General features: G+C 40.6%; 1 protein-coding gene and 1 long non-coding RNA gene across 2 annotated transcripts; one reads left to right on the plus strand and one right to left on the minus strand.

Annotated features, from left to right (window-relative positions):
- Positions 1 to 4,359: 4,359 nt before the first annotated feature.
- LOC112223305 (beclin-1-like) lies at positions 4,360 to 8,374 on the minus strand. Its single transcript, XM_024386317.2, has 3 exons — positions 8,260 to 8,374; positions 7,974 to 8,071; positions 4,360 to 4,799 (listed from the first exon to the last, which is right to left on the minus strand). The coding sequence occupies exons 1-3, from the start codon at positions 8,334 to 8,336 to the stop codon at positions 4,633 to 4,635; spliced, it is 342 nt and encodes a 113-aa protein (XP_024242085.1). The 5' UTR covers positions 8,337 to 8,374; the 3' UTR covers positions 4,360 to 4,632.
- An 821-nt stretch (positions 8,375 to 9,195) lies between these two features.
- Positions 9,196 to 9,802, plus strand: LOC112223304. The gene is made up of 2 exons (XR_002949272.1): positions 9,196 to 9,234; positions 9,542 to 9,802. It is a non-coding gene; the product is annotated as an uncharacterized LOC112223304 (long non-coding RNA).
- The last annotated feature ends 823 nt before the right edge of the window (positions 9,803 to 10,625 follow it).

Consider the following 10,625-nt stretch of genomic DNA (forward strand, 5'->3'; position numbering starts at 1 on the left):
AGTAATTAGAGGTCGACCGATTTTGATTTTTCAATGCTGATACCGATTATTGGAGGACCAAATAAAGCCGATACCGATTAATCTGCCAATTTTCATATATATATTTGTAATAATGACAATTACAACAATACTGAATGAACAATGAACACTTATTTTAACTTAATATAATACATAAATAAAATCAATTTAGTCTCAAATAAATAATGAAACATGTTCAATTTGGTTTAAATAATGCACAAACAGAGTGTTGGAGAAGAAAGTAAAAGTGCAATATGTGCCATGTAAAAAAGCTAACGTTTAAGACCGAGGTAAAGACAGTTTCAAGTTGGATATTCGACGGATGTTTGCGCTTTCAAACCTCAATAGCTTTCAAACCAATTGAGCCACAGACTGCAAATAAGTGGCATGATGTTGGAAAAATTGCGCACAACATTGCACAGGTCTTATTTTCATGATTTGGACACTAATTCAAGCTAATAAACATGTGGAAATGTGAGCAGCATTTTGTATTCCTAGTTGAATTAGTTAGGGAGCGTAAACAAAGTACAAACATTTTTTACATTCAAATTTCAATAGCTTCTTGGTCATGTGACCTACTGACTTCAAACAAGGTTCAGAATGTCCACTAACTACCCTTCTATATTGCACACCCTTTAGTTTGTCAGTGTTCATCTCACAAGACTTTACATACATTTTTCAAAATGTAAAGTTTCAATAGCCCCTTGGTCGTGTGACCTAGTGACTTCAAACCAGGTTCAGAATGTCCACTGAGTGAGCCTACATATTGAACACCCTTTAGTTTTTCCATTTTCATCTCACACGTTTTTACATGAATTTTCAAAATGTAAAATTTCAATAGCTCCTTGGTTATGTGACCTAATGTCTGCTGACTGCCCTTCTATATTGCACACTCTTGTTTGTGTACTGTAAAATCACGCGGTGTAACGGACATTTCTCATCGTTTCAAATTTGCAATAGCTCCTTGGTCATGTCAATTACACACCTAAGAAGCATGCAGTGGATATACACCCATATTGCATAACCTCTAGTTATGTATCATCTATATTGTTGTACATTAATATTAGTTTGACAATTAGGGGGTTCAGTCCAGTGTTGTGTTTACCCTTTTCTTTAATAAAAAAAAAAAATTCATGTGAAACCATGTGAGATAGAAAATGGACAAACTAAAGGGTGTGCACTGTGTAGGGCCACTGAGTGGACATTCTGAACCTTGTTTGAAGTCATTAGGTCACATGGCCAAGGAGCTATTGAAATTCTACATTTTGAAAAATTAATGTAAAACCATGTGAGATGAAAATGGACAAACTAAAGGGTGTGCAATGTGTGTCTATGCCATCGGGTTAGCAACAACCAGTTTTGAAAGTGTTAGGAGTAATGTTTAAAGAGCTATTGAAATTTGAAACATTTGATTTGTCACTATGTTGACAGTCCCTACCTGCTGTTGGTGGACGTAATGAAAACTACAGACGAATATCCGTTGAATATCCAACCTGAAATTGTCTTTACCTCGGTCCGTTTTAAGTTCCCTGCTCAGAACATGAGAACGTATGAAAGCTGGTGGTTCCTTTTAAACATGGGTCTTCAATAGTCCCAGGTAAGAAGTTTTAGGTTGCAGTTATTACAGGACTATTTCTCACTATACCATTTGTATTTCATATACTTTTGACATTGGATGTTCTAATAGGTACTTTAGCATTGCCAGCCTAATCTCAGGAGTTGATAGGCTTGAAGTCATAAACAGCGCAATGCTTGAAGCATTGCGAAGAGCTGCTGGCAAACGCAGGAAAGTGCTGTTTGAATGAATGCTTACCAGCCTGCTGCTGTCTAGCACCGCTCAGTCAGACTGCTCTATCATATCATAGACTTAATTAAAATATAAAAACACACAGAAATACGAGCCTTACATAATTAATATGGTCAAATCCGGAAACTATCATTTCGAAAACAAAACATCTATTCTTTCAGTGAAATACCGAACCGTTCTGTATTTTATCTAACGGGTGGCATCCATCAGTCTAAATATTGCTGTTACATTACACAACCTTCAATGTTATGTCATATTTACGTAAAATTCTGGCAAGTTAGTTCGCAACGAGCCAGGGGCCCAAACTGTTGCATATACCCTGACTCTGCATGCAATGAACGCAAGAGAAGTGACACAATTTCCCTAGTTTAATATTGCCTGCTAACATGAATTTCTTTTAACTAAATATGCAGGTTTAAAAATATATACTTTTGTGTATTGATTTTAAGAAAGACAAAGATGTTTATGGTTAGCTACATTCGTGTAACGATTGTGCCATTTCGCAAATGCGCTTTTCTTAAATCATCCCCCGTTTGGCGAAGTTGGCTGTCTTTGTTAGGAAGAAATGGTCTTCACACAGTTCGCAACGAGCCAGGAGGCCCAAACTGCTGCATGTACCCTGACTCTGTTGCACAGAAGGCAAGAGAAGTGACACAATTTCCCTAGTTAAAAGTAATTCATTTTAGCAGGCAATATTAACTAAATATGCAGGTTTAAAAATATATACTTGTGTATTGATTTTAAGAAAGGCGTTGATGTTTGTGGTTAAGTACACATCGGTGCCACGACAGTACTTTTTTCGCGAATGCGCTTGTTAAATCATCTGTTTGGCGAAGTGGGCTGTGATTCAATGATAAATTAACAGGCACCGCATCGATTATATGTAACGCAGGACAAGCTAGATGAACTAGTAATATCATCAACCATGTGTAGTTAACTAGTGATTGTGTTAAGATTTTTTTTTTTTTTTAAAGATAAGTTTAATGCTAGCTAGCACCTTACCTTAGCTCCTTGCTGCACTCGCATCACCGATAGTCATTCTGCCACGCAGTCTCCTCGTGGAGTGCAATGTAATCGGCCATGATAGGTGTCCAAAATTGCCGATTGTTATGAAAACTTGAAATCTGCCCTAATTAATCCGCCATTCCGATTAATCGGTCGACCTCTACAAGTAATACTGCAAAAAATGTGCCAATGAAATGACCTTTATATCCAGAATACAAAGCGTTATATTTGGGAGAAAATCCAACAACAAATAACTGAGTACCGCTCTTCAAATTTTCAAGCATGGTGGTGACTACATGCCTGTCATCGGCAAGGATGTTTATGATGAAAATAAAACAGAAAAGCGCTAAGCACAGGCAAAATCCTAGATAACATGGTTCAGTCTGCTTTACAGACACTGGGAGATATTCAACTTTTAGCAGGACAATAACCTAAAACTCAAGGCCAAATATACACTGGAGTTGCTTACCAAGACGACATTGAATGTTCCAGAGCGCCCTAGTTAGTTATGACTTAAATCGTCTTGAAATTCTATGGCAAGATTTAAATGTCTTTGTAGCAATGATCAACAACCAACTTGACAGAGCTTGAAGACAAACATGCAATCCTGGTGTGGAAAGCATTTAAAGACTTACCCAGAAAGACTCTCTGCTGTAATTGCTGCCAAAGGTGATATTATTAACATGTATTGACTCAGGAGGTTGAATACTTACGTAATCAATAAATCTGTCTATACATTTTGATGACCTTTTTTTATACAAATTTTAGAATTAGAAATATCCTTTTACATAAGGCGTTCTGTGTGGGTCCATTATTGGCATTTTCATATGTGTAATGAGCCTGAAAAACCAAATCATACAGTGATATGGGTATTAAATACTGCCACAAGCCTCCTTGCCTACATTTAAATCTACACCAAGAAGTCACTTGTAGTAAGAGGATTGCCTTGTTGAAGTTGCCAATGAACAAAAGCACAGCATAATCCCAACGCCAAAGCTTTCGGTAGACACTTGGTGCGCCCTGCGATTGGGGAGACAAGAGAACAGACAAGGCAAACGTTCCAATGCTGTTCCAAAGCATGGTGAAATTAATCCATCTTTACCTTGTCAGCACAGTAAAAGGAAAACTATTAAAACATAAAAATGTACATTATTCTGTGGCTAGAGTGGAGTTGAACCACAAAGACACAAACCAATTGAAGAAAAATAGGCAGAAAACCAGATACATGACTCTCCAGCTTTGATTCTGGAGCAAAGTAAGAAGCATGTGATACATAAGAACCCATTCCAGTGCTGCATCTCAGTAGTTCAACGTGTCCTTCTCTCCTTCCCTTCATGTGTACTGATCTATAAGAATTGAACAGGTCAATTGGAAACAACAGCTTTCACCTATCCAGTGTCATAAGATATGTGCATATGAAGGAAAAGACAAAACCAGAAGCCACTTAGCTACTATTAGGACTCAATCCTGGAATGTGTTCCAAAAGTCTCAGATAGCTCCCTTCATAACACCTATGAGTCTAGGCGGACTTGAATGTGAACAATTTAACAGTTTTTATTTTGTCCTTTCATATGGTCAATGTGGAAATCAAACAAGGAAACATGACGTACTGGATTGGAACTCACACCTGCGGTGAATCTCAAAAGTCCTTCCTCCAGTCTTCTCCCCACCCTCTCAAAACATCACAGGGAAGCAAGGAGAGCATCGTAGAAGAAGAACTTTAGAGAGTCACACATTGTGACGAAATGGTGGTTTTAGAAGGGTCAAAGGGCACACCCAGGGTGATTCCTCATCTTCCTCCTCTATCGGTTGTAAAACTGAGACGACACCCATGCCAGGCCCCACTTGAGGTTGGTCAACATGAACTTGAGCGCCTTGGTCCACTGCTCCTCTGAGTTGAACTGGGTCTTGATGGAGTAGGAGCCGCCGCTGCCTCCAGTGTCCTCAATCTTGCCCTTCGACATCCATCCTGACCCAAAACAGAAAAAGGTGGTTAAAACTCAAACCCCCAAGTGTTTATTTCTTGAGGGCTATGAAAGAAACTGGTGCAACTAACACCCACATTTTTATTTATTTATCTAAAGCCAGTATGCTAAGACAAAACAATCTGCAGATTTCTCATGCTAGTGACTAGTTGGAGGCAAATGATCATGCAGAGACAAAGGATTAAGCTGTCAAAAGCTAACCAACTCCAGTTATTTGTGTAAGTACAATAGAGTACCACAGTATGAGTCATAATACCCATAAAACATAGCGGTCAAACAAGGAAATGGTTCCAACCGTATTTCCGCCATTCATTTGTCCCCATAGGGAATTTCAAAAACACTTAAAATAAGGGATGTGTTTCATGTAGGTTTACCCTTGTGTGACTTTTCAATAACCGTGTAAATATCTGTAGGACAAGGTGACTTATCAATATATTTGCCTGTATTTAGCCCCCCAAAATAAAATGCAAATTAGCTGCTAATGTCACTATCATAAAGAACTACAAACGCCATGATGATCTGGACGAGACTGCCGAGGCAAAAGGTAAGAATCTCTGAATTAACTATGTTAGCTAAATTTAGTCGTGAATTAATAGGCAAAATGCCTTTAAATTGACAATTCAGAGAGTTCAGTAATATGTTTCACCTCAAAGAAAAGTGGCATGTTTAAATATGAGATGAGGGCAAGCAGTTCACCACAGGTTGTTCACATTCACAATTTTGGACAGCATATTATGGTCTATTATGACATCACATCCACATAAGTGTGTGAGATTCTAGAAGTCTCATTATTTCTGAACCAATTATGATGTCACAACTGATCAATAAATTCCAAATGTTCCGTTTGAACAGTCTGGCGTCTGATTGCTGAAAATAGAACACTAGTTTCCAAGACAATCTAGCAAATTCCTCCTGAGATATAGTTAACAAAGTAGATCACCATAAAATACAGAAAGTGCTACTAGACGAAAATTTAGTTGCAGAACGAGGTTAGAAAAATATAACTGTCAATCTCCTTGATGATGAGGAGATTCTTGCAGCTGCTACAGGAAGTGAATGCTTTAACAGGGAACCTTGGAGATGCCAGTAGCAACTCCATTCAGCCTGCCCTGCCATCTCAACCCAAGGCCACTGAGAAGCTTCCAGTGCTCAAACGAAACAGTTTTAACACCTCCAGAATCCCAGTACTGGAGTTGACTGAAGAAAGAAAGGGTGCTCTGCAGCGACTTGCCAGTTTGAAGGCTGTGGAAAAGAAACCACATCCTCCCTCCAGAATCCCAGTACTGCAGAAAAAGACATCCATCTGCAATGGGAAGAGTCAAGGACTGCATGTAGCTCCAACATCTCAGCAGTCAGGGAAGGCTACTGTTCCTCCCATCCGGAAGCCACTGCAACCCATCCGGACCAAGAGGGATCAAACCTGCGTGGTGAAAGACATCTACCTCCATAGTGCCAAGCCATTGAAGGCAGTCCATGGAGCCAATATGGTCACCAAGATGCCACTGCCTCCCATTAGAGCCAGAGTCACTGTGTCAAACAATGATGCCAAGAAGAAGCCATTCCAGCCAGTTAGACCAGAGGGCAACCCTCGTCCTGCTGCTTCAAAGTACAGAAGGCAGGTTGTGAAGAAACATGTTCAGTTCAAGACTCAGACCCTAACTGTACAGGATCTACCGCCATGCCCCGATGAGATGGTATGGGACGTCTTTAACTCGGAGGCTGAGCAGGTGATGGCATATATGAAGGCCAAGCTGATCAGTGTCACCCAAGAACTGAAACTAATGAAGAGTGGGGCCAAGATGGATGCTCAGGCTTTGGAGGAGAAAAACGCAAAAGAACGGTTGAGAAAAAAGGTGGAGAAGTTCATCCAGGAGATCTGCCTGATGAAGGTGGATTCTGACCTATGGGAGATGATAAGAGATAATGAAGAAGAGGAAGAAAGGAGTAAAGATGTGAGGAGAAATGGAGAACAAAGCAGTGTGGCTAGTAAGCCAAAGCAGACAGCCAAGAGATACACTGTGAGCAAGCCAAAGGAAGTCAAGACGGGGTTGAACATGGAAGAGAAAAAGGAGGACAGACAGGTAAAGTAGCTTGACATTCCAAAGCCATGCTAACTGTTGATCTAGTGTAGTGTTGGTGATCACGTGTGTTTGTATCAGAGGAGGCTGATGGGAGGAGCTATAGGAGGATAGGATCGTTGTAATGGCTGGAATGTGATTGTGATTGATGTGACTGATATGTGATACCGTTCCTTTTATTCTATTCCAGCCATTACAATGAGCCTATTACAATGAGCTCCTCCCACCAGCCTCATCTGGTTTGTACATATTGTATATCTTGTCTTTATTCCCCAGCTGCCCCTTATTTGGCCCATCTGATAAAATCCATTCATTCAGGTGGTGTTGAAACGTCGATTTGGGATGAGTGCAGCCAACTCCAAGCTGAAGCAGTGTGAGCACTGTGGCCGGTGCTTTGATCCTAGTCGCCTGGAGAAACACAGCGAGATCTGTGCCAAGCTCTCCTCCAATTGCTCTAGACGGGGGGTTTATGACTCTACCAAGCACCGGCTCAAAGGCACTGTACTGGCTGGCTACGTGAAGCGATCCGTGGTGTGATGCACCAAGGGACCGGAGTCTGTCTCTCTTTTGTATTTTGGACTGAACAGACAGACATACAGTGACTGCTAAACCACCTGCTGCCCAAATTAGGACTTCTGCCTTGGAATCTGTGAGGGTTCCAATAAGAGGCAGTACTTCTAGGAGGCAGTATTTTATCCAGAAAGGTCTAAACCAACAGTGTTCAGCAGTTCCTCAAATCCACAGAAACACTTGTATAAAACACCTCAATAAAATAAAATCCAAACACTCATCTAAGTCATTCTGTCAGATGTGTTAAAAGTGCAGGAAAGTAGAATAAATGAAATATTAAGAAACAAGGGGAAGTATTTGTCAAAACGGAATATGAAAAGGATTTTTTTCTTTTTTAATGAATTGGAAAAATGAAGAAAGAAACTAATTAATTTAGTTGTTTAACTTACCAAATATACACAAATAACTGAAGTTGGTCAGCTTTTGACAGCTTAATCCTTGGTCTCTCGGAATAATCCATAGATGATTACAATTATAATTCGATGATGTCTGCTAGACTAGTTGACTGACCTGCAGGCCAGACAGAATACCGTGTCTCCCTTCTCCACCTCCTCAAACTTGTTGTCCTAGAAGAAGCGCAGGCCCCTTGTACAGTACAGTGGTAGCTCCTGAATAGCACAAGAAGAAAGAGAGAGTGGAATCTACCATATACAACATGGGCTATTCACTGAGGTTGGCTTGAGCCAGTCTAATGAGTATTGGAAGATAGTTCACAAATTTTTTCAAAGCTCATTAAAAAATGTTTGCGGTGTTTCTCCATATAGTAGCCAGCGGTAAGTGTGTTCATGTCCTGTACCTTTTAGTTTGAGACCTCACTTGTTGGTAACAACCATCACACCTGTTCATCCATGCTTCACGGTGGGAACCACACATGCGGAGACCATTCGTTCACCTACTCCGCGTCTCTCAAAGACACGGCAGTTGGAACCAAATCTCAAATTTGGACTCATCAGAAGAAAGGACAGATTTCCACCAGTCTAATGTCCATTGCTCGTGTTTCTTTGCCCAAGCAAGTCTCTTATTATTGGTGTCCTTTAGTAGTGGTTTCTTTGCAGCAATTCGACCATGAAGGCCTGATTCACGCAACCTCCTCTGAACAGTTGATGTTAAGACGTGTCTGTTACTTGAACTCTGTGAAGCATTTATTTAGGCTGCAATATGAGCTGCAGTTAACTCTAATGAACTTATCCTGTGCAGCAGAAGTAACTCTTCCTTTCCTGTGGGGATCCTCATAAGAGCCAGTTTCATCATAGCACTTCAAGAAACTTTGAATGTTCTGTACTGACTGACTTTAGTGTCTAAAAGTAATGATGGACTGTTGTTTCTCTTTCCTTAATTGAAATGTTCTTGCCATAATTGTTTAAAAAAAAAACTTCATTTAACAAGGCAAGTCAGTTAAGGACAAATTGTTACTTACAATGACAGCCTACCGGGGAAGAGTGAGTTAATTGCCTTATTCAGCAGCCAAATGAGAAATATTTATCGTCAGCTCAAGGATTCGAGCCAGCAACCTTTCTGTTACTAGCTCAATGCTCTACCCACTAGGCTTCCTGCCACCCCACTTGGTATTTTACCAAATAGGGCTATCTTCTGTATACCACCCCTACCTTGTCACAACACAACTGATTGGCTCAAACACATTAAGAAGGAAAGAAGATCCACAAATAAACTTTTAACAAGGTACACCTGTTAATTAAATGCATTCCAGGTGAATGCCTCATGAAGCTGGTTAAATGAATGTCAAGAGTGTGCAAAGCTGTCAAGGCAAAGGGTGACTGCTTTGAATAATCAAACATTTATTTTGATTTGTTTAACACTTTTTGGGTTACTACATAATTTCAAATGTGTTATTTCATAGTTTTGATGTCTAGATTATTATTCTACAATGATAAAAATTGTAAAAAGAAAAGTCCTTGAATGAGTAGTGTGTCCAAATTTGGAACTGTTACTGTGTGTGTGTATCTGTTGGGGGATTTCAAATGATGCAGACAATTACATTGATGGAAGCCACAATCTATATGCAATATTAAAGCTGATCTACCCCCTAAAAAACAAATAAACATCTCTCTCTCCGTCAGGTCTTCATCCGCAGCTACCTGGCCTCCCGCAAGGAGGAGCGCATCGACGTGCTGCAGCTGGCCCAAGACCCCTTCCTCATGCCCCGGTCACCGGACCTGGTCCGTTGGCATCGGGCTCCACGCCCTCCACCTCCAGCGCATACAACAGCAGTGCCTAGAACTGAGGCGCCCAACGCCAACACAGAGGGCCCCTGTAGGGGCCACATTACTGAAACGCCCTCCCTTCTGGATAGGGGAAGGAGGATGGAGGGGGTAAAAACAGACTAAAGGATGGAGGAGGATTATCTGAAGTGACCGCCCTATCCCCACCCCTCCTAAGACGTGAAGGGGAAATGCCCATCTTTGGCTTGTCTGTAGGACCCAATGGCTGCCCACATACATGTGTACACACACACCCCTGCCACAAAGAAGAGAAAGACCTTGCTTGGCCTGTCCAGTGGGCTGCATCACAGGGTCATAGGAAAACGGACTGAAGTCACAGTGTGTTGTGTTGTGTGTGTGTGCGTGCATACCTGTTTTCGGGAAAACCAAACAGCTCAAATCAAATTGTATTTGTCACATATGTGTTTAGCAGATGTTACTGTGGGTGTAGCGAAATGCTTGTAAGCTAGAAGCATGGCAGCCCAGTCTGTCAGGACCATTTTCCAACATAACCATTCCATTTGATGTTTTGAGAGAAAGTTAAAAAAAAAATTCTTGCTTGAGTTGAATCATAAGTTGAACTCTATATATTTCCCAATAATATAATCAATTGCCACCCCCCCTTCTGAAAGGGCTCAAATGAAGGGGGAGTTTCTATTTTTGATGACCAAAGTTGAAGGCATGCCTGGCTGATGCAACACTGTTACGTTTTATACACGTCTAACTGTCAAGTGAAAGAAAGTCATTTCCACTAAGATCATCACTTTTGACTGATTTGATCAGATATAAATATTTTCTTGGATATTGGACTGGGAGTTTACTTTGTTACTTGGATGGTTGTCCATATGTTTTCATGAGGCTTTCCCCCAAAATGGAGAGGGAGAGCAACTTAATAGAAATGCATATAAACCATTTAACAGACTTTTGTTATGACTATGTGGTT

This window comes from Oncorhynchus tshawytscha, linkage group LG24 (assembly GCF_018296145.1).
Source record: "Oncorhynchus tshawytscha isolate Ot180627B linkage group LG24, Otsh_v2.0, whole genome shotgun sequence".
NCBI classification, from domain to species: Eukaryota; Metazoa; Chordata; class Actinopteri; order Salmoniformes; family Salmonidae; genus Oncorhynchus; species Oncorhynchus tshawytscha.

Coding starts and splice junctions, on each gene's coding strand:
- LOC112223305 (XM_024386317.2), bottom strand. CDS start 8,336: ATGTGTGGTTCCCACCGTGAAGCATGGATGAACAGGTGTGATGGTTGT. Junction 8,072..8,259: donor GTGAGGTCTCAAACTAAAAG/GTACAGGACATG, acceptor TGTGCTATTCAG/GAGCTACCACTGTACTGTAC. Junction 4,800..7,973: donor GTATTCTGTCTGGCCTGCAG/GTCAGTCAACTA, acceptor GTTTTGGGTCAG/GATGGATGTCGAAGGGCAAG.